Source organism: Xiphophorus hellerii, chromosome 3, assembly GCF_003331165.1.
Source record: "Xiphophorus hellerii strain 12219 chromosome 3, Xiphophorus_hellerii-4.1, whole genome shotgun sequence".
Lineage (NCBI taxonomy): Eukaryota > Metazoa > Chordata > Actinopteri > Cyprinodontiformes > Poeciliidae > Xiphophorus > Xiphophorus hellerii.
Genome location: NC_045674.1, coordinates 6759821 through 6781858, shown reverse-complemented (window position 1 = coordinate 6781858; position 22038 = coordinate 6759821). Strand labels below are relative to the sequence as shown.

General features: G+C 34.3%; 1 protein-coding gene and 1 long non-coding RNA gene across 4 annotated transcripts; one reads left to right on the top strand and one right to left on the bottom strand.

Annotated features, from left to right (window-relative positions):
- The first annotated feature begins 448 nt into the window (after positions 1-448).
- On the top strand, positions 449-16073 carry LOC116717750 (ubiquitin-conjugating enzyme E2 E1-like). 3 transcript variants are annotated; one of them, XM_032559340.1, is made up of 7 exons: positions 544-640; positions 3239-3314; positions 3712-3895; positions 6273-6323; positions 9021-9153; positions 14773-14920; positions 15780-16073. In XM_032559340.1, exons 3-7 carry the CDS (start codon positions 3741-3743, stop codon positions 15875-15877), a joined length of 585 nt encoding a protein of 194 aa, XP_032415231.1. In that variant the 5' UTR covers positions 544-640; positions 3239-3314; positions 3712-3740; the 3' UTR covers positions 15878-16073. The 3 variants fall into 3 exon arrangements, with proteins under 3 accessions (XP_032415233.1, XP_032415230.1, XP_032415231.1); XM_032559339.1 differs by lacking the exon at positions 3239-3314 and having other exon boundaries at positions 450-640; XM_032559342.1 differs by lacking the exons at positions 3239-3314; positions 14773-14920; positions 15780-16073 and adding an exon at positions 14034-14195 and having other exon boundaries at positions 449-640.
- Positions 1198-20421, bottom strand: LOC116717751 (uncharacterized). Its single transcript, XR_004338799.1, has 3 exons — positions 20329-20421; positions 9380-9383; positions 1198-1209 (listed from the first exon to the last, which is right to left on the bottom strand). It is a non-coding gene; the product is annotated as an uncharacterized LOC116717751 (long non-coding RNA).
- Between the last annotated feature and the right edge of the window lie 1617 nt (positions 20422-22038).

The following is a 22038-nucleotide window of genomic DNA, read 5'->3' as shown; positions in this document are numbered from 1 at the left end:
GGACAGTAGTCATGATGTATTACTATGGCAACAGTGTATTGTTTTTACTACAGGGAGCAGCTGATTAACATCTGAAAAGCTCAAATTTTAAATGAACTACGACCCCAAATCCCAGAGGAGTTGAAAAGGAGGTTTCATACAACCGATGGTGTCATTCAGGATAGAAGACTGTCAAAGTCTTCAGTCAGAGGTCTCTTCAGATTCACTGCAAGACTGACTGCTACCGCAGATCCTTCCTGCCCACAGCATCTCCATCTCCAGTGACTCTTGGTAGCTAATTGGATGAACCAGTCACAACATTTAATGCCCATTTTTGATAAATAACGTATTTTTGAATTTGGAATGTTTCCACATTAATATGACATTGATTCATTGAGACTATTCAACTTGACTTCGCTCTCTAAAATGCTGACATTGCGTCATGAGGTCAACGTGTTAACGACCCCGGGGAGGTTTAATTCAATTAAATTAGATGTGCTCAATGTGAACCTTGTAACAGCGCAGTAGGCTGGGCCGATTCCACGGTAGGACCGGTGCAGCACTGCCTACTGCAGCCGCGGGAGGCTACTTCCGTTCCGCACAGGGCGACAGGCAGCAGCCAGCCTCGACTGTGGCGGAGGTCCAGACACAATAAGACTGGGTAAGTTTTGTTTACTACACCGACGGTGTGTTTGGCGTGTACATCCAGGCATTCCGTGTTGGTTTCTTTGGGCGATCTGCTGGTTGTTTTTGTTTTCGGTTGATGTCACGGTCAGCTGCGCAAACAACCAAGAAATGAGACAAACAAAACGAGTCTGCCGCACGGGGGAAGGGCTACGGCTACGTGCTGGAGAGTGGAACCGATCTCGTATATTTCCTGGAACGAATATTGTTTGGTTTTAAATATTTTGCGAATTAAATTATATTTCTATGAACTTTGCGACAAAGTGAGGCAAAGTTAGTATTTATATTATATATGTGTCACCTCAGAAGTCCAGTTTTTTAAGTCTTTGCTACCAGTTTGAGTAGAGTAAGCTGTTTTCTTGAAGGGGGTGTTAGCATTAATAACCGCTAATGAAGAAAGTGAAGGTAAACCAGCAGTTATTTACACTTAACACCAATTAAATACCGATTATATACGCCGAGGATTCAGTTGTGTTAAGGGGGTTACTTTATGAATCTTGAAGCTAGCTCTTCGGCTACTTCGTCAACCGTAACGGAGGACGTTACCTAACGTTTAAAAAACCGCAGAGGCTAATTTTGTTAACAAATCTCGCGAGAGAGAGAGAAACCACCGCACTCAAGAAGTTTTGAAGATGGGTATGAAATCTTCTGGATACTTCTCAGCGCATCGCTTTGACCGCATAATTAGTTGCACTAAATTCAATTGAATGCAGTCAAACACCTGTAGCCCCTTTAGATCAATTCACTTTATTAATGGAGCTGAAATCAACACGTCATCCATATTCACTTAAAAACAGAATAGGTTGTATAATTTTTCAGTGAGTTTTGTAAAGTAAGGTGGGGGTAAAAATATATGGAATTTGGTTAAAGTATTTTCCAGAATAAAGAGCAGGAAGAGGTATTTATATTTTCTCTTTTTCCCGTTCACTGACCCAAGATTGCTTTCTATGAAAAAGAAAAATAATTTATGATAACAGTAACATTAAAAGCTTTATTGTCATTGAAGAAATTACTTTAACAAGTGTCTGGGTGGGAGCATATTATGAAATTTTCCATTATATTTGTCCAGGAAAAGGTGACCTTAACACTGACACTATGAGTACTTTCCATGACAAAGAATAGAGTTATTGGCAGCTATAGCTCCACCCTGAACTGGGGGTACTTTCTATGAAAAGAATAAAAATCAACACCAAGTGACTGAAAATGTTGCATTGTCAGGGCAAAAAGTAGGAAAAAGTGATTTGCATGTTAGAAAAAACATTAAAATATTCTGGAAATTAGACAAAGTTTACTTTCTATTGATGACATTGACATTTATATAGCATATTGAATATTTTCTCTCACTTGCCACCAAAAACATTCACACATTTCGGGTCAAAGTCATTAATTTATGACATTGAAGTGTAGCCAGTGGCGTCTTTTTCAATTAACAAGTTTTCAATTCTACTCACCTTTTATTCTACTCCTCTAAGTCCAATGAGAGATAAAATGTCACATTTAATCAAATAATTAAAAATATTGAGTAGAATAAAACATTTTTGGAAAATAATTAAATGTAAGAGTCTTTCAATCCAAACAAAACATTCAGATATAAGAAACGTAGGACAAAAATGGCATCAGGTCTGATATTAATATCTATTTACAAAAGGTAATCTTAAAAGCAAGCTACCTTTGGCTGTCCGTTGAGGTGGAAGGTGATGCAGCTGCAGCTGCAGCAGCTTTTTTTCTGTGTCTGCAGATCTGGTGTTTGATTGACAGACGGCTGTCAGACCTTAATGTGTTTCAGACGTTTACTGTCGGCGCAGTAACAGCTCACAGACGCAGATTATTGTCGTTTTTAACGTCAAAGTGGATCCAACTGCACAATGTGTATCGTCAGTTTGTGTAATATTTATATGGTAAAAAAAACTGGCATGCAACAGTTGTTGAAGGGTTGATACTGGTGCTTGAAATCCTTGGAAATTGGGTTTGGAAAGTAGAAAGTCATTGAAAGTGCTAGATTTTTAAACTGAACAGTTTTGTGATAAAGTGCAAATCTAGTCAAATTTTGGAAAATGTTTACAGTTGGAATCAGATATTTTCATACACCTCATCAGATACACATTTTTTCTCTCACTGTGAAGTTAAATCAGACTAAACTTTTATTATTTTGTATCGGTTATAATATCCCAAATTATTTATATTCATTAAATGCATTCTGTTTTTGTAACTTTCCTTGTGTTTGAGCAGGAAGGTAATTTACTTTAAGATGTTTTTGGATTGTTTCAATGTAATGAATACTTATTATTCCTAATGGCTCAATGACTTGTTGATCTGTGCAACTGAAATAAAAGGTTTCTCATATTTTATATATTCAACAACTTTATTGAAATTGAGGGATTTAGTTTGTTAAATTAGTGTTTTGTTCTCGAACCTCTGGGCAGGGGTGTGAAACTCCAGTCCTCGAGGGCCGCTGTCCTGCAATATTTAGATGTGCCTCTGCTGCACCACACCTGAGTAGAATAATTAGGTCATTAGCAAGACTCTGGAGAACTGATCTACACAAGAAGGAGGTAATTAAGCCATTTCATTCCAGTGTTTCGTACCTCTGGCACATCTAAGAACTGCAGGACAGCGGCCCTTGAGGACTGGAGTTTGACGCCTGTGCTAGGGTATGTGTGAGACATTAAAAACATACAATTTAGCTATATTTCATTTCACTTTCTCCCTTTGTAATACTATCAAAATACATGATTGATAACAGTAATAAATGATGTTGTATAATCATGAATTGAAAGTGTGTTTTTAAGTACATTTGTATTGTTCTTATCTCCAAAGTGTGGTCCTGGAAAAGTTTGAAAACTTGGCTTGAAAAGTGCTCCAAACGCTGTTATTGGCTAATATTTTCCAGATGTTATGAACTTTCATTTCACATGTTAAAAGTGATGGAAGCACATATATTAATGGAAAGATTAAGATTTTCTGGTACAAATGAACAACAACAAATTTCCCACATGTGGTGAAACGTTTACCCTGGCTTACTTCCTGCCTTTTTTTTTTTATTCTCAGGTTGCGCCTCTTCTCCAATCCAAACCGGAATGTCGGATGAGGATTCCCGAGCCAGCACCAGCTCTTCCTCATCGCCGCCTTCCTCCAGCCAAAGCAGACATCGGGACCTGCAGGGAAAGAAGAAACGGGAGAGCAAAGCCAGCATGAGCAAGACCTCCAAGCTGCTTTCCACCAGCGCCAAAAGGTTCAAATGGCACAACAGCGTCGTAAAGTCGCTCATTCTGAAGGATATTTCTAATCCAACCCAATCATGTTGGGTATAAATCTGAGACGTTAATGTTGCAGACATCACAGAAGTTGTAAAATCTGATTTATCCTGAGTAAATTAGAAAAGAGTGAGAGAGTTTTATTGCACTTCCACCCTGCAATAAAGTTGTCATATATTTGGAAAATATGATAGACAGATTAATTTTTGCATAAACAGTGGCTTCAGTAGAGGTATGTCAGTCATACACTGCAAAAACACAACATCTTAGCAAGTATTTCTGATTTAGTTTCTAGTGAAAATCTTAGTTTTGTCTTATTTTAAGTGTACTGACTTCCAAGTAACTTTCCAGCAAGATAGAAGTTGTTTTAAGTAAATAATTAAAATTGGTGAAAAAGTACATGTTTCATTGGCAGATTATTTCACTTATAACAAGACATTTTTCCCATGTATTAAGTGAAATAATCTACCAGTAGAACCAGTACTTTTATTCATTTAAGGAATTATTGACTCTAAAGAAGCTCCTATATATTGCTGAAAAGTTACTCATGAGCTAAGTTTGTCTTATTTTAAGTGTACTAAAATATTTCCAAGAAACTAGACAAAAATACTTGGTAATATTTTGTGTTTTTGCAATGTGAGATCTGTTGTGTTTTTAAAGGAAACGCAGAAGCTTCCTTTTCAGATAGAAAACTTAAGACTGATCACTTATGGTTTTTGTTTCTTTTTGCACAAAGAGCTTTTTACTGTTTTGCTTCTGATTATTGAAGTGTTCAGTGTATGCTTAACACAGTTGTATTTTGTGGCTTCAGTGTTTAGTTTTTTTTTCTACCATGAAGTATATGGTAGTCCTTAGACAGGCTCCAACATCGGCACCGACGACTCGCAGCCGTCCTCCAGCAGCACTGCAGGCGTGTCTCCGCTCTGGTCCAAATGCATCTGTGTTCTGTTCACAAAGCCTTGGCCTTACTCTTTACTTTTTCTTCCAACAATCTGGATAACAACTTCTGTTCTTGTCGTCCTGGAGTTGATCCGTTTGTTGGCTTTAGTTTCTTCTTCAACCTTCTTCAACCTGAACACAGGTTCTCATTGGCGCTAAAATCTGGGGATTTTTCCCATTTTTGTACGTTCTGATTGTCATGACAGCTTATTTTAAGTTTTAGATTCATGAGAAATCATCACCAGGTTGTTTCTGGATCCATATCTGATTCCTGGCTTTATTCTTGGTGGTGTTTGAAGAGCAGAACTGGGAGGAAATCAGATTTCTCTGTGGAAAAGCAACGGCGCACATGGATTGAATCAGGATTCCAGATGTTCAGAAGGAAGACCGCAAAAAAAAAACAAAACACTTTTTTCACAAAAGTGATTTTGGCACAAAAAAAACGCATTTGGCAAAAGTACTGCTGTCATTTTAGTAAGGTGACAATATAGCATTACCATTTGTAGTTGCTCTTGAAGGAAAGTTAAACGTTACCGCCATCCTTAATGGCGGTTGATTGGCGGATGTTTTTTTTTTTCTGCTTCTATTCCCTCCGCTTTTCGGACATTATCTTTGCCTTCTAGCATGTCTGATTTTGTATGAGACGTTGAAGCTGCTCCGCCACGAAGCTCGGCTGAATGAAGCGCTATTAAAGTGAAACTTAAGGAGTCTGAGTGTTTTATTTCAAAACAGAACCGCATAAAGTGCATTTTGAATCCCACACAGAACTCTTTTTGGACCGTTCTTTACCGTCCTGGCTCTGCTGCCATCTTTGTTTCTCTACGAACTGCTCCGGTTACAGATGACCAGCAGCGCGCTCTGCTGGGTGGCGGCCAAACTGCAACATTAAAAAAAAGGTCTAAGCGGACATTATTAGTTAATCGACTGGAACTAATTTTAGTCTAATAACCCATTAATTTATGATCAGGATTCTACTGGTTTCTTTTGAACATCTTTAAGTCTTCATCTTGCTGAACTTTTCCTCTTGAAGTTGTTGATGAACCAGAACGTCTTCTTTCCGCTGCGGCGTTTTTAGCAGCAGCTTCCTGCATGTGAAGCCATTTTGATGCAAACGAATAGTGGCTCGACACTTTTCACCGGAGGCAGCAATTCCTGACACCAGAGGACAGTGATTTCTTCCTCATATTTAGAAAGCAGCTACTGGTTTCACAAGGCAATCAGTGCTGAGGATGTAACCAAACAAAGATGGTTGATAATTCAGTGCAAAAACACAGTGATAGTAAGTTTATGTTTGTTTCTTTGTAGTAACTGAATCAGTGCAACTAAAGAGCAAAGTTTGCAGAGCAACGTTTGTGTCACTGCTTCATGGTAAATCTGCTGGGTGTCTGAAGTTATTTTTATTTCTTCTGTGTGCAGGATTCAGAAAGAGCTGGCTGACATTACACTGGACCCTCCACCAAACTGCAGGTACGTTTCTTCTTCTTTTTGTTTTCAGTTGTTTACTAATACATACCAAATGAGTCTGAATTATTTGTAACTCATCCTCACACATCCATCTACTTAAATTCCTAAACTTTGTTAGAAATGTGATTGAACTGCAAGAAAATTTCAAATATAAAGTACTCATTATAAATATAATGAAATCATTAAAGATTTAATTAATTGTAAAGTTTTGGTTGTAAAAGTTTGACATTTTCAGATTTACATTTATCCATCTTGCGCCAATTTCAAGTTACATTTATTTCTACCAATAGATTTTCAAGTAAACAGTTTAAATTAAACTGTGTATATTTGAGGGAGAAAATACTGCAAATAGATAAATTACTGTTGAATCCATAAATTTTAAAATTGTAATTGTTTTCTTTAAACTTAATTTGTGTATGATTAAACGTTTTCTCAAAGTATCTTCTTTTTTTGTATGTTTTTTTGTTCTTTATTTGGTGCATCTGAGACAACGAACATCAAATTAATTCATTATTAGTGTGAAAAAATGTTGTAATGATGGATAAAATCATATTAAATATAAGCAATTTGGCATCATCTCCACCTAAAGCGATCTATCGGTTTTTACATGCAGTATAATGAATAATCTTAATCCAAATAAGATAACTGTACTTGACCTCTGGCTTCAACTGTGTATTTGAAAGAGTTGCGTGTTGAAATTTCCAGACATTGTTAATTAGAAAACAGCCAGAGGTCGATGTCAACATGATCAAAAACGAGGAAATCAATATGTCTGATTGTAAAGATCCCTCCCTCTCTCCCCATCGCTGCGATCAGAACTACATGTTCAGCTGCTTTGAAGAGGAAAAGATCAATACAGATTATTAAGGATCACTAAACCCAGAACACAGGACTTACTTTGAACTTCAGCATCCATGAATAAAGCTCTGTGGGGATACGAACATCCATATTCCTTTTTATTTAAAGGACACATACAATGGAAAAAGTAAATTATTTCTTACGTTTAATTACTGATCAGGGAGATATTAAATGAAAGGTGACATTTATAGTTCTTCATGTAGCAGTAAAAATACAAAATTATTATGAATTTATTGGTTTCAACAGCTTTTGAATGTTAGATTCACATATTTTTATATTTTTGTCTCCTTGTTACATTTTTTTCTAAATTATTCACCTTATTTTCTAAACGGTGCCAGATCAAATTAGTCATTTATGGTCACATTTTCTATAAATTCTGTATTAGCGCTGAAATGATTTATCAGATTAATCATTATGAATTGATTATTGAAATAATCGTCAACTAATTTATAAAGAACAACACCCTTAAAGCGGTAATTAAGCCAAAACTGTATAAAAAAATTTAAACTTTTTGTATTTAAGATGAAACATTTTCTTTGTCTGTAAATATTTTCTACCCAGAATTCATCAAGTGGCATTTTTAGCTTCACTTGGTTCAAATTCTGCACAAATAAATCTCCCATTAACAATCTTTCCATCCAATTACTAATCGGTTTAATCCAAATTAATCAACACTGTATTGATAAGTCGAGCAGAAAGGACTTAGCTTTTCACATGTTGATGTTAGAAGCATCTTTTGCTGCAGATGATCAAGCATAGATTAAAAGAAATCTGTTTTATTATTCAATTTTTTTGTATGTGTATTTGTAATGTCTAAAATAAGTTTCAATGGTTAAATGAAAATGCTATTTTTTTAAAAATCCAATTTAGAAAAACTAATAGATAATCGATTACTAAAATAATCAATATCTTATCTTTTTATTAATCAAATCAAGTGTAAATACTTTATTAACACAAAAGCATCATTTCTGCTGATACACACATGCTTGAACCAGGTGTGAGTTAGTTACTGGTTTCACTAGTTAACAGTTTTAAACTGTTACACACTTAGATGGGTCACTTTGTATGGCAAACCAGTTTAACATTTAATAGATTACATTTAAACCAAATATCAATAAGTCAGTTCTTCCATGTCAAAATGAATGGATTTGTGCAATCATCAATCAACATTTTATATATATTGCCTAAAGAAAATCTATAAAATAATCCTACTCCATTGCATATTTCTTTGTTTCTGCAGGTGTAATTTTTTCTACTAATTTAAATTAGGGCTGAAATGATTAATCACGATTAATGGATTTTTTAAATAATTGCCAACTAATTTAGTAAATGTTTAATTGTTAACTGGAGTGCAAAGATTTAAAAAATGGCCATTTGCTAAAAGAAGAACATACTCAAAGCAGTAATTACACCAAAACTTTACAAAAATATACACATTTAGCATTAAAGATGAAACATTTTGTAAATAATGTTATACTCATGTTGATGTTAAATATTACTTTAACTTCAGATGCAATCTTTGCTAGAAATAATCAAGCATGCACTAAAGGCAACATAATGTGTTTCTTATTTAAAAAGGGAATTTAATTATTTGTTTATAATGTATTTTAATTGTATAAAAAAGCCTCAGATGAAAAATCTACAGAATGTGTCAGTTTTTATCCGATTAATCATCAGAATAATCGATTTACGAAGATAATAGTTAGTTGCATCCCTAATTTAAACAGAATGATCATGTTCATTTATCAATCTAGTTGATAAATACCAGCGTTAACAGATGGAAACCAAAGTGCAATTTGAAGATTATCTGAATAATGGTTCTGATCGTCTCTGTTACTGCAGTGCTGGTCCAAAAGGAGACAACATCTACGAGTGGAGGTCAACCATCCTGGGACCACCGGGCTCCGTGTACGAGGGAGGAGTCTTCTTCCTGGACATCGCCTTCACACCTGACTACCCATTCAAACCCCCAAAGGTACAAACAGCAGCTAATCGTCCGCCGCTGACAGAACGACAGTTAGAGGCTGCAGTGCATGAAAACTGATAAAAACCTTTCAAATAAAACAACTCCAGAGTGAAATCCTCTGTAATAAGCTGATTATTTAAGGCATTTTAAAAAACAAATTAACTCAAAAGCAAGAAAAGTTTGATACAAGGTATCCAAAAATAGGTACAGTGTCGACAAAATTGCATCTTTAAACACTGCTGTGCAGATTTGTTGCAGACGGTTCTCAGATAAGGTGAAACTGTGTGGTTATGTTTGTTTGAAAAGTGCACTTCCTGCATGACTCACTTTCTGTTGCCATTCCTGTTTTGTAGCTGTGTTACTTTCCCCTGTTCAGTCTGCATGGCCTCAAAATAACCAAATTCTCAATAGTAGTTTCTAAATTACATTTAGCAGCATATATGTCAATTCATTTCGTGGAAAGAAGGATTTTAGCATGTCGCTAAAACTGTCAGGGACTGTTATGAATTTTACTTTTTACAGTAACGGTGCTTAAAATCACATGACACATTCAGAAAATATTTACTTCAGCATTTAAATATAGTTTTGTCAACGTGTTTACAAAAAAATAGCAAGTTAACTCTTCAACTGTTTTATTTGTAGTTCTTATGGGTCCTATTTTTAAATCTTAAAACGTTATAAATTTAAATGCTGAAATTTTAAGAAATTCGATGCCTATTGTTATAGTCTGCTCTGTTTCCATTACATGACTAAATCCTTGCATTAACCAGTTTGTTATAGTGTCTACAGGTTAATCTAAACAATTTAAACAGAACCTATTGATGCAAAGTTCACATTTTGCATCTTTTATGTTTCCATTTAGGTCTCAACTTCTTCTAACTAAAACTCAAGCGCTTAAAAAAGAAAATTAAAAAAACACCCAGCCGTTTTTTGGCAGAAAGTTCATGTTTTTAGGCGTCAGGGGAAAATGAGCCTCCTGATTGTTAAGTCATATTCAAGCACTGTGCCGTTACCTAGCAACCCCAGCAGAGCCCAGCCCCGTTACCTAGCAACTCAGGTAGAACTCCAGCACGTTTTGGTAAAGCTGATACATTGTTAATCACTTTAAAAATGTCCTAAATATACACAATTTCAAGACTATATGAGAACATATTTAAGGATGGCAAAACCTTCATGAAAAAAACAAAGACATCCCAACTCTACAGAGCTTTTTAATGTCTCGTTTTAAAGTCACTTCATGACTTTCTGATCTTTAACCGCGCCTGAGCTCTGCAGCTACAAAACCTGCTGACAAACCCATCAAACATATGAATATCATTAGGAATTGGGAGCATAAACTCTGCATACATTAATAACAACCAACACATGCATATAAACAGGCTTGTTTTCTATGCATTGCGGTTGCCCTGAATTTTACGTCGTCCAATTAGCTACTTTCAGTTTGCGTGTGGTGTTTTGCTAATCTGAGGATGTGTTTCCACTATCTGATCATCAGACAACGTTTTACAAACAGAAAGAAAGTGTTTCATCTCAAAATCTGGCCCTTAGCATCAGGGCCGTTTACATCTGTTTAGATTCCTGTAGGGTTTTTTTTTTATTTAAAAAACATTTATCACTTCAGTTACACGTCTGACATTTATATGCATAGATTACATTAAACCATTAACGTCTTCTAGTTTTCCCATCTAAATAATGTATTTTGCTTTGGTGCAATGTCAGCAGACACAGCAGCTTTTTAATAATGCATTTAAAACTCATTGACTTCTACATTTAAAGCATGAAATCCAGTTTAAGGCAGTCAGTGATCGTTTCTGGACTTCTCCCTCTTAAGCAGCAGCTCCTTTCATGACTCCTGATAAAAGTTTGTCAAACACTGAGGTGGAGAAAATGGGTCTAAACTGATAAAGCTTTGAGCCAAAACGTGACGCACGAGAAAGCGAACACCGACTGTACGACCCCTAGATACAGTCAGACAATATGGAGATAAAAAACTGAATTATCTATTCAGTTTAATAAAAACTTTACTTTTTTGTCCATCTAAAAATGGGGTAGAAAACATTCCTATGAGGTCCCAGGGTTTCCCGCAGTGTATTATAAGCCTGGCGGGCCACCAGACTTTATTTGTGTCTTAGCATTGCTTATATTTTTAACTCATTTTAAAATGTTTGCATTTTTTAAGGCTTTATAGTTGGTGTTCAGGTATTAATCTCCCCAGTCTTTCCCCAGTAACACATAATTATCAAGTGGTATTTTCAAATTTCCTGTCAACTTTTAAAAAATGTTAACTCAAAAACACAACAGGCCGCTGGATGACTGACTGACCCAGCGCCCAACCACAAGGCTGTTAAACCTTGGGTTCCTACAGGTACTTCAAATCCTTGAAAATTCTTGAAATTCAAGTCCAAAGTTTGGAAAGTGCTTGATTTCTGCATAAAGTCCTTGAAAGTGCTTGATATCCAAACTGTTTTGTAACAAAGTGCAATCTAACGTTTGATTAAAAGCCTAAATTTGGGAAACATTATTTACGGTTGAAACTAGAAATTTTCATAAAACCAAAAAATAGTTTTATTCAGACTAAACTTTTCTTGTTTTATCTTATTTTTATTTGCTGAATGCCAAAAAACATAGCGGTAATTTTTTTCTGTTTTATTAACTTTAACTCTCAGTTTAACCACAAAATATTTGGCCACGAGTCACTTTTACTTTCAGAGAAAAATAAAACGTAAATAATCCAGAAAAAAATATTATTCTGATAAAAAAAAATAATTGTCACATTCTGCAGATTTCTTATTTAACAACTTAAGCTTATTTTATGCAATATTAGACATGCAAATAAATAATTCAGTTCATTTTTTCAATAAGAAAATAAACATTTTGTTTCCTAAACTGTAACAGCACAGCACTCAAGTTAATTATTTTAATAATCCCTTAATCACAATTAACTTGATTGTTCATTTCAGCCCTACAATAAAATACATTTTTTTATAACCTGTTAAACTTTATGCTCACAAACAACACCTGTAGTGATGTTAGTAATCTAATTGTTGACATCTTGCTCAAACCGTCAGCAGTAGTTGTCAGAAACTGTCCTCTTCCATCTTGTTTTTTGTTGTTCCTTCTCTTTAATCCCAGATTACAGTCTTTATTAATCCCAGTGTTAAAATCTTTTTCCATCAGACTGGTGGGTGTCCTCTTAACCCAGTTACTTTCACAGCTAAACCACATTTCCTGCGTAGCTTATCTCTGCACTTAAAGCGCTCACTTCATTCTGCTTCTGCATCACCAATAAGCAGCTTCACATCCGTTCAACGTATTTCTGTTTTTATTTAAATCAAGATAAAGATTTCCTAAACTGGACTACAGAATGTCACAGTGGAGCCAGATTATCATTTACAAGAGACTCACTTCCTGCAGCTTTGTGTTTAAAAACAATTCCAATGCTAATCATGGTTTATTTACGCTTCAAAGTGTAATCTGAGATATAATACTTCCCATTTAATAGATAACAGAGTTAAGTGACATCTGCTTTTCCCTTTTATTTAAACCCTGAAGGATTTAAATAAAAATATGTATCAGGAATAATCTGGCAGCAGTAATCTGATCTTTGTTTGAAGTTTGAGTTTTTATTCGACTCCAAACAGCAAACCTGAAAATAGTTTGATTTTTGTTTTGGAAAAATTACATTTTTAGGTTTAAAAACTTCTTTTGAATATAGAAAGGCTGACAAGAGGCAGCTTTTGTTTTGTTTCAGTGTGTTTTAATAAAAAATCACAAAACTAAACTGCACTTTTTGTAAACAAAACACAAGAATTGGAAATTAGGGGGAAATATGTTCTTTACTGTTTGAAATTAAACTAAATGATTTTTAACAGACCTGGAAACTCTTCTTTGACTAATGGTTTGCTCAACCTGCAATAAACATTTATCTTAAATTCCCAAATGGGGGGGGGGAAACATTTAATCTTTACAAAGTAAAGTGTTTGAGCTTCATAGAAACAAGTTGTTTGGTATGGTTTTTCCTAAATATTATTACTTTTTGGGCAGATTATCTGTTTTTGTGTGCTTATGGTGGTTGAAGTATCGATTCTTGTGCTTTAAGAAACAATTTTTGGCACGTTAATGTTGCTATGGCAACAGAAATTTGTATTAGTGTAATAAAGGAATGATTTAAATAAGAAAAATATAGTTGTTGCCTTTTATAAATGAAACTGACGCTGATTTATTTAACATTTGTAATTTGTAATGTATGAATGAAATGTTTAGAAGTTTTGTTTTATTGAACGTAGCGTAATAAAAGGAAATGTTGTATAAGCAAAAGAAGAACAGTAAAGTTTATTTACATGTTCAAAGGAGCGGGTAGAAACATAAACTTATGAAACTGGTTCGTTAGTAGCATCATCCAGTAAATTACTGTTCTTAGTTAATAATAGTATATTTTATTTGTAATACAAAACCTGTTAGTATTTTCTATATCAAGGATTTCAAGGACTTTTATTGTCATATCAGCTCATATTTGCATGTTTATGTTACAAAATATGGATGTAAGAAGCCTCATAAATGAATAAATATAAACAGCAATATATATATATATATATATATATATATATATATATATATATAAAAAAATTTTTACTGTGGATGAATCACCTGTGTTTATGGTGGAGTTTAAACCTCATTTATTATTTTAGGAGAATGACTGTATGTGAAGTACCTCTCTGTAGCCACTAGAGGGCCTTCCAGAGCGGAGTGAAGGTCTTCCAGCCTCAAGTGTTTCTCTACTCTGAGTGAATTTCAAATATAATTTACAGACATAAAAAATGTCCGTTTTAGATTGGATGATGGAGAAACGTGAATTATTTCCTCCATCTTATTGAATGTTGTGTCTGCAGGTAACGTTTCGCATGAGGATCTATCAGTTTTTATGCCAACTGATGCAACCTGAATACAATTATGAATTACATTTACATTACATTAGTGTTAGTACCCTCTTCAGATCTGCTTTTATATTTATCTGGGAAATATTTAATTTTAGGTGATTTCTGCCTTTTATTGAATCACCGATAGCCTTTAAGTGCAAAAAATACATTTTTGTAAAATATTGCTCAAATAAAATGAGATGTACAAAATTTTATTTATTTAACTTTGTATTATTTCTAATGCAGATATGTTGCCTTAACAAATTGCTGCATTATTATGGAAAATTCATATTTTACATGTTTATTTTTCTATTTCCATTTGGGTCTCAGCTGCTTCCAAAAACAGCCAAAGCTCATAACCCAGCTGTTTGTTGGAAATAAAGTTAATAATTTTTGGATGTCTGGAAATTGAGCCGTTTCAAAAACCTTCATTATGTAACCGTCACAAATCAGCAGGCTCTGCCCCGTTACCTAGCAACCCCAGTGAGGCCCAGCCTGTTACCTAGCAACCCAAGTAAAACTCCAGGACTTTTGGTCATCTAGTTTTACTCTCAGATGCCCTCATTACTGAAGAATGATTTCATGCCAACAAGTGTAACGAACATGTTTTGTACAGGCCATAAAATATCCTGACCTGTTCAAGGAAGCATAATAAGTGATTTTTCTAAATATTTTCTTTACAGCAGCATTTATTTTTCTTTTTTGTCTGCAGGTAACGTTTCGCACCAGGATCTATCACTGCAACATCAACAGTCAGGGAGTGATCTGTCTGGACATCCTGAAGGACAACTGGAGCCCCGCCCTCACCATCTCCAAGGTGCTGCTGTCCATCTGCTCCCTGCTCACAGACTGCAACCCAGGTAACGCCACCCTGCTGCTACACCCACCGAACCCAACTAAAAAATAAAACACCAAAAGAACAAAAAACACACACCACTGAAACTATAAATCATATGAATTGTGAGTTATTTCTAAACAAATATTAAGCATCAGAATAGAAATTATAGATCTTATTTTGATTTGATTTAGGATTCGATTAATTAATTGTTTTTGGATTTGTACTTTGTCTTGGGTGAAAGCTGTTAAATTAGCATAAACTAATTTTTACTGTTAAGCTCACAGCTGCTTGGTTCAACGTTTTCCTGCGTCTCAGTTGGCCCGTCACAGTAACAACTTAAGCTGAACGCTAAATTGTCCCAGGAGTTATTGTGATAAATGATAATGTTGTTTTGAGACCAAAGATAATGCCATAATAATGCAAGTTCACTCTCTCAACAATGAACAAACTTTCATTTCTATCAAAAGTTTAACTCTGGTACTGGAAGACATTTTAAAAATCCAAAATAAACAAAATAGAAATGACAAATAAAATGAATACTGAAGTTTCTGCCTCCAGAAAAATGTCTAGCTGAGACCAAAGCACCACACTGAATACCTTTATCCTCCAGTTTTTGGTAGAAAGAGAGAAAAACAATCAATCATGCAAATGTAAACTATTATGCCTGTTTTAATTTATCATGCAATTATTTGATTTACTGCTTATTGCAACAGGCTTACTCCTCAGTTAATAATCTTATTAAAATGCACGCTGATCAAATTCACTATTTCCTATCCGGCCACAAAAGCAAGCTGAATCCTGCAAGTTACAGGTTCTGCTTTTCCTGAGCTCTCATTCATGTTTAGTCAAATTAAAACTTTATTTAATTTTTTTCCTTTCAGCTGATCCACTGGTGGGAAGCATCGCCACGCAGTACACGACCAACAGAGCCGAACATGACCGAACAGCCAAACAGTGGACAAAACGATACGCCACATAAACCCACCGGACGCCAGTGGGAGGAAGAGGAGGAGCAGGAGGAAGAGGAGGGCCGGGGTGGGGGGTGATCTGTGTTGTTTGTGACGGGGGTTATTTTTAGCTCATATTTTTAGTACTTTGTCGGCTATATTTTTTTTGCTTCCTGGTTAAGTTATCGTTGTGAACATGGTAATAAAGGAACACAATGGAACATCTCATCCAGGGTTTTATTTAAACTGAGATTTTAATTCACAGGCCACAGAAATAAATGTTGCTTTACATGAAATTAGTTTTTTAGAATTTATGTGACAAGTGTTATCATTCTAGTCCACAAAATATGTTTACATTGTGGCAGTTTTGCTCCAGATCACATTACTGACACAGAGCTTTGTTAGCTTAAAATTTACACGTTTAACATAAATTAGCAGCTAGTTACACTAAAGTAGTTTTAATAGAAGTGTGTCTAAACCAGAGGTGGAGCTGTGAAGGTCTAACTCAGGGATTCCCAAAACTTTTCCAAAGAGCATTAAACTCTGAAGGCCACAGAAAACGCTACAAAATATGTAAAGAAATATCAACTTCTAGAATAGTTTTTATTCACTATTCCATAATTATCAGCCATTTAGCATAAATGCCGCGTCTAATACGAGTTTTGTGGCAGAAAATTTTATTACTTACAGTTTTGTACATCAGGACTTTCAGGATTTTAGTTTTTGTTGAAGGTGAGCACTGACATTGTGACAAAAGATTATTATCTGGTCGGTAAGATCCTTTACTTTGACTAGAAAAGGAGAGAAGTATCATGAGCTCACATAATTTTTAAAGGAGAAATAAAGATATTTGGACCAGAAAATACTCAGTAACACAAAATATCATTATATGTTTATTTATTATGGTAATTAAATGTTTAGTGTACCAAAAAAAAAAGTAAAATAAGACAATATTGGCGCTACTAAACATCTATGTCACTGCAAAAAATCTTACCAAATATTTTTGGTCTAGTTTCTAGTGCAATTTTTTTGTCACATTTCAAATAAACAAAACTAACAAGTTAATATGTTTTTCAGCAAGATATAAGTAAATAATTAATAGATATTGGTGAAAAAGTACTAGTTCCACTGGGAAATTATTTCACTTGCAACAGTTCATTTTTCCATTGATCTACCAATGAAACTTTTTCATCAATATTAAATAAGTATTTACGTAAAACCTAAGTCCTGTGTTTTTCTGAAAAGTTACTTATAACTTATTTTTGTCTTATTCTAACTGTAGCAAGATATTCTGTTTAGAAACTAGACCAAAAATACTCGGTAAAATTTTATGTTTTTGCAATACTCTATTCTTTTTGGCCCATTTTAAATAATTATTTACATAAAACAAGCTAATATTTCTTGCTGAAAAGTTACCTGTAAGTTAGTTTTTTTCTTATTTCAAATGCACTAAGATATTTGACCTAGAAACTGAACCAAAAATGCTTGGTTGGATTTTGTGTTTTTACAGTGATCAATGTAAAGTTTGATCTCCGAACCATTAAGTCCAAAATAAGTTTATATATGGCAGTAATGTAACATTTCTTCCTATTTTTAGGTTTAACCACATGACTCATTGTGCTAGTCAGAGCTGTTTGCCCCAGCAGTGAGTTTAGGAGTGTTTACAGCTTTGTTTATCAGAGGGTGAGTCATCTGTCAGGGAAAACAGCGACAGTTAAAGGGGATCGTTACCAAATATAACCTCGGGTGAACGGATATGAGATCAGAGAGGTCAAACGTCCTGGGATTTCAACTGCAGGTCACTGCCGCAGCGTCCACAGGAAACCCGCACTGCAGAACAGCTACAACCACCGCCTCTGAGAGGAATACTCTGTCATTTATTAAAGCTACAAAAACTCTAAGAATACATGCTTATTTTTGTTTTCAGTTATTGTTGGGCTGAGGAAATCTGGTAGTCAGATGGAAAAACTGAGCAGATTAAAATCTTACCAAGTATTTTTGGTTTAGTTTCTACTGCAAATAACTTAGTAAACCTGAAATAAGACAAAACTAACTTGAAAGCAACATTTCAGCAAGAAATATGAGGTTACTTTAAGTACATAATTTCTTAATATTGATTGAAAAGAACTGTAGACATTTTCAAGTTAAAATGTCTCAATATTATTGTTTATCACAATAATTTCCGGAACAATTTATCATCCATCATTGCTATCGTGACAGGCCTAAGCATTGAAGTAAGATATTAAAACACCTCAAATCTTCTCAATGTAGAAGCTATAATTTGTTTTATTTTTATTTATTTTACTTTAAGTTACAGATTTAATTATTCCATATCTAACAATTCAAGAAACAGTGTGCCTCTTAAACTGAGTAGAGTTTAAAGAAGAGGCGTTTTGTCCAATAAATCACAAAATCTGATTTTTAAAAGGACAATAATCAGTAAAGTAAGACTCTATGTCTATGTTTATGTAAAAAAAAAAGTATCTCTGTAAGTACACTGCAAAAACACAAAATATTACCATTCTACTTTTTAGTTCAAATATTTTAGGACACTTGAAATAAGACAAACTAACATAAAAGTGGCTTTTTAACAGGATGTAGGAGCTTGTTTTTAATTAATAATTCCTTAATATTGATGAAAAAGTAACATGGAAAAAATGCTTTAAGTTAAATATCCTGTACTTTTATATCAACTTTAAGCAATTATTCACTTATATATTGCAGAAAAGTTACTTGTAAGTTAGTTTTGTTTTATTTCAAATGAACTAAGATATATTCAGTACAAACTAGACCAAATTACGCTGTAAGATTTTGTTTTTGCAGTGTAAAACAGGAATGTATCCTGCTGATGTCTGGAAAGAACACAGAAACAAAAAATTTACAAAAAATAAATGTGCAGAAAAAGCAGTTATGTTGAAAATACAACTCAGCAGCACGCATCATTTCCTGCAGGAGTTTTATTAGCATCCTCTGACAGCTCTGTAATTCATGGGGTCACTCTGAAAATATGTTCAGCTCTCAGATGGAGTACGTGATGTGTGGCTGCTACGCCCTGCCAAGACTGAATCACTCCCTCTGAGGTCTGAACTCCCGCCAGCAGCCGAACCTGGGAATTAAATCACTTTACATTGGTGCTGCTTGTGCTTATCAGAAACAGATTTCAAACCGGTTTCTAGTAAGATTTATTTTATTTTTCTAGAGGAGCCATTTATGGAAATATTGTTTGGAAACATGAGAGTGGATAAAGTTAATAGTTAACTTGTTTTATGACCAAAGACATACATCAAATTCCAAACATGATAAAAAGAATCTCCAGGTCAATGGGAGTATTTCTTAATGATTGGTGGAGAGCTTCAGATATGGTTGTCCTGCTGACCAGATGTTTCTACATGTGATGTTAGTCACTGAATCTCGTCAATCTATCAACACGTGTTGAGTAAAACCAGATGGGTTCAATGAGACGCTTTGCTGTCCGATCAGAACTTTGGATTTCTCTAAAGTAAATAAAAGCTGGACGGAGTGAGACAGCTGGAGCACTCAGAGAGTCACGTTCACAACTTTCTGCTGCTGGTGGATAAATGCCTGAAGCTGCCGGCTTGGTTTTAAGTTTATATATTAAAGTATTACAAAAAATAATAGCATATTTAATGCAGATGTGACAGATCCAATAAAATGTTATATTTGGACAGGAATATATTTATACATTTTTGTTTTATTACTTAAGATAAATAGTACATTCTACAACACTGTATTGGGGTCATGGTAGAAAGAAAAACAATTTTGGCAAAAATCTCACATTTTCTAGAAAAAATGTGGAAATTTCTGAGTTCTTTTCTGAGCTGGAAAAGAAATTTTGAGATTAATCTCACAAATTTTCTAGAAAAAGTCTAATCTTTTTGACTTTTCAAACTCAGAAATTTCCATGTTTTTCCTAGAAAATTTCTGAGATTAATCTAAGAATTTCTGGGGCGGTTTTCTAGCAAATTTTTGACGTTTCAAACTCAGAAAGTTTTATGTTTTTTCTTTTTTAATTTTTATTATTAATCTGAAAATTTCTGAATTTTTTCTTGCAAATTATCGACTAATACAATCTCAGAAATTTTCTTTGTTTTCTTCAGAAATTTTCAAAAAAAAATTTGGCCATGAATTTTCTCTTCCTGTTGTTTTTTTTTCATCTGCAGTGGCGTCGTAAGATTTACCGATAATACGGCAGAAACTAAATGTTAAATTCATTTGAAGTGAACTCTAGCTCAGTTTGAGTGCATATGTGAACGCCAAGCAGACCCGAGACTGCCCCAAAAACAGGAAGAGGACCACAGCGCAGAGCATTCTGGGTAAATATGACCAAAACATATGTGCCATTCTAGCACTTGCAAGAGAAATGTCTTGTGATCATTTCCCAAAGACAGAAGTCCTACAACCACTAAAATCTGGTGCTATTCCATTTTTGTTTACATTTTGTGAAAAAGAACGTTTTGGTCACTGTCTTCTTCAGAGATCTTGTATTGTTTCCTTCAGCAGTTCTCGGTGCAGCGCCCCCACAGGCGAGGAAGGGAACAGGTTTTTTGAAGGGTTTGGTTCACTGTAAAAGCGAACCGTACCAGTTCTGCTCACAAATCCAACAGAATCTACCAAACTATCAGGTGTGAAAACACACTAAGGCTACAAGCGTCATTGCGGCCTCACCAAAATTATACCACTGACTGGACAAACACAGCCTGGTGCTGTTTTCACACATTTTGAATTTTAAAGCTCAATTATTTGTTGCTTTTGATGTAGTGTAATATTAATGGATTTTGTGCTGAGGTTTCAGTTGTTTTACTGTTGATTAACAAGAAAATGAGCAAAAGTTTCTATCTACGTAAACTGAGCTGTCACGAGGTCAGAGGTGACATGTTCCACTTTTTATGATTCATTTAACACTTTCTATGTGGTAGGATTCACAAAATGCTGTATTTATGGTGCAATATAAAGGTTCACCTTTAATTTAACATTTTTAAAATGATGATAACTTCGACTATGGTACAGAAGGTTTTCACATTTTGGCTATTCTCACTTTTGGCACTGAATAAACGCTGCAGCTGTGGTCAGAGTGTAACGGAGTATTTTGACCTCATTTCATGCAGGTTGTGTCTGATTGTTGTGGGAGTTTGGGGACTTCCAGAGCAGAAATGACAAAAATCAGTTTCACTTTTTTTGTTAGAAGTCTAACTAAAGCATGAGAACGCTCTGTTCTATGATTTATTCACCTTTACTCAAAATTATTTAAAGGTTTCTGAATTTTCCTTTAAACCCATAAGTTAAAAAAGGAGTCAGGTCGTATGTAGTGCGTAGTTATTACCAAATTGTTATGTTATTGGCAGAGGGACCTTTTTTCTGCCTGAATGTGTTATTTTGTGTTTATTTGTATTTTTTTGCTTTTAGTCTATAATATACCAAATTTTGCACATAACTTCATACTTTGTTTGATGACATTGTTTTAAAATATTAAATCAAATTTCACGGTTATTTACTCGCCACTTGAATAGAATTTTTATCAAATACTTTTTCACTCTTACTTTCTTGGAAAGCTGCTTTTTACAACTTCTTAAGTAAAAATATGTTGTAGTCGTGCTCCTCCTACAAGAGCACAACTTTTGGCTACTCTACCCACAAAAGTAATTTGGTTTGCCTGAGCTTCTGAATTTAGATGAGAATAAAGTCATAAATTACAACTTTATTCTCGTACAACTTTATTTTCGTAATATTATGGATTTATTCTTATGATATTATGAATGTATTCTCAAAATATTAACATTCTTTATTTTAAGGCTTTATTCTAGTATTATTTCAATTTTCCTCTTGTAATATTAACATTTTATTCTAGTAACACCGCAATTTTATTCTCATATTATTACGACTTTATTCTTGTGATATTAAGACTTTATTTTTGTATGAGTTTATTTTTGGGATATTATGACTTTTTTTCTCAAAATATTGACTTTATTCACACACTATATCAACTTTATTCTCGTAATATGACTTTATTGTAGTAATACTATGACTTTATTCTCTTATTAGTTCCACTTTATTCTTGTAATATGACTTTATTCTTGTACAAGTTTATTCTTATAATATTATGACTTTATTGTCGTATTATTTCAGCTTTATTCTTGCGCAACTTTATTTGCATAGCATTATGATTTTATTCTCA

What these genes read in the sequence shown, in the direction of transcription:
- LOC116717750 (XM_032559339.1), top strand. Translation starts at nt 3,741, where the DNA reads ATGTCGGATGAGGATTCCCGAGCCAGCACCAGCTCTTCCTCATCGCCG. An exon ending in ACCCATTCAAACCCCCAAAG is followed by an intron (nt 9,154 to 14,772) that starts GTACAAACAGCA and finishes TTTTGTCTGCAG; the next exon opens with GTAACGTTTCGCACCAGGAT. An exon ending in GCTCACAGACTGCAACCCAG is followed by an intron (nt 14,921 to 15,779) that starts GTAACGCCACCC and finishes TTTTCCTTTCAG; the next exon opens with CTGATCCACTGGTGGGAAGC.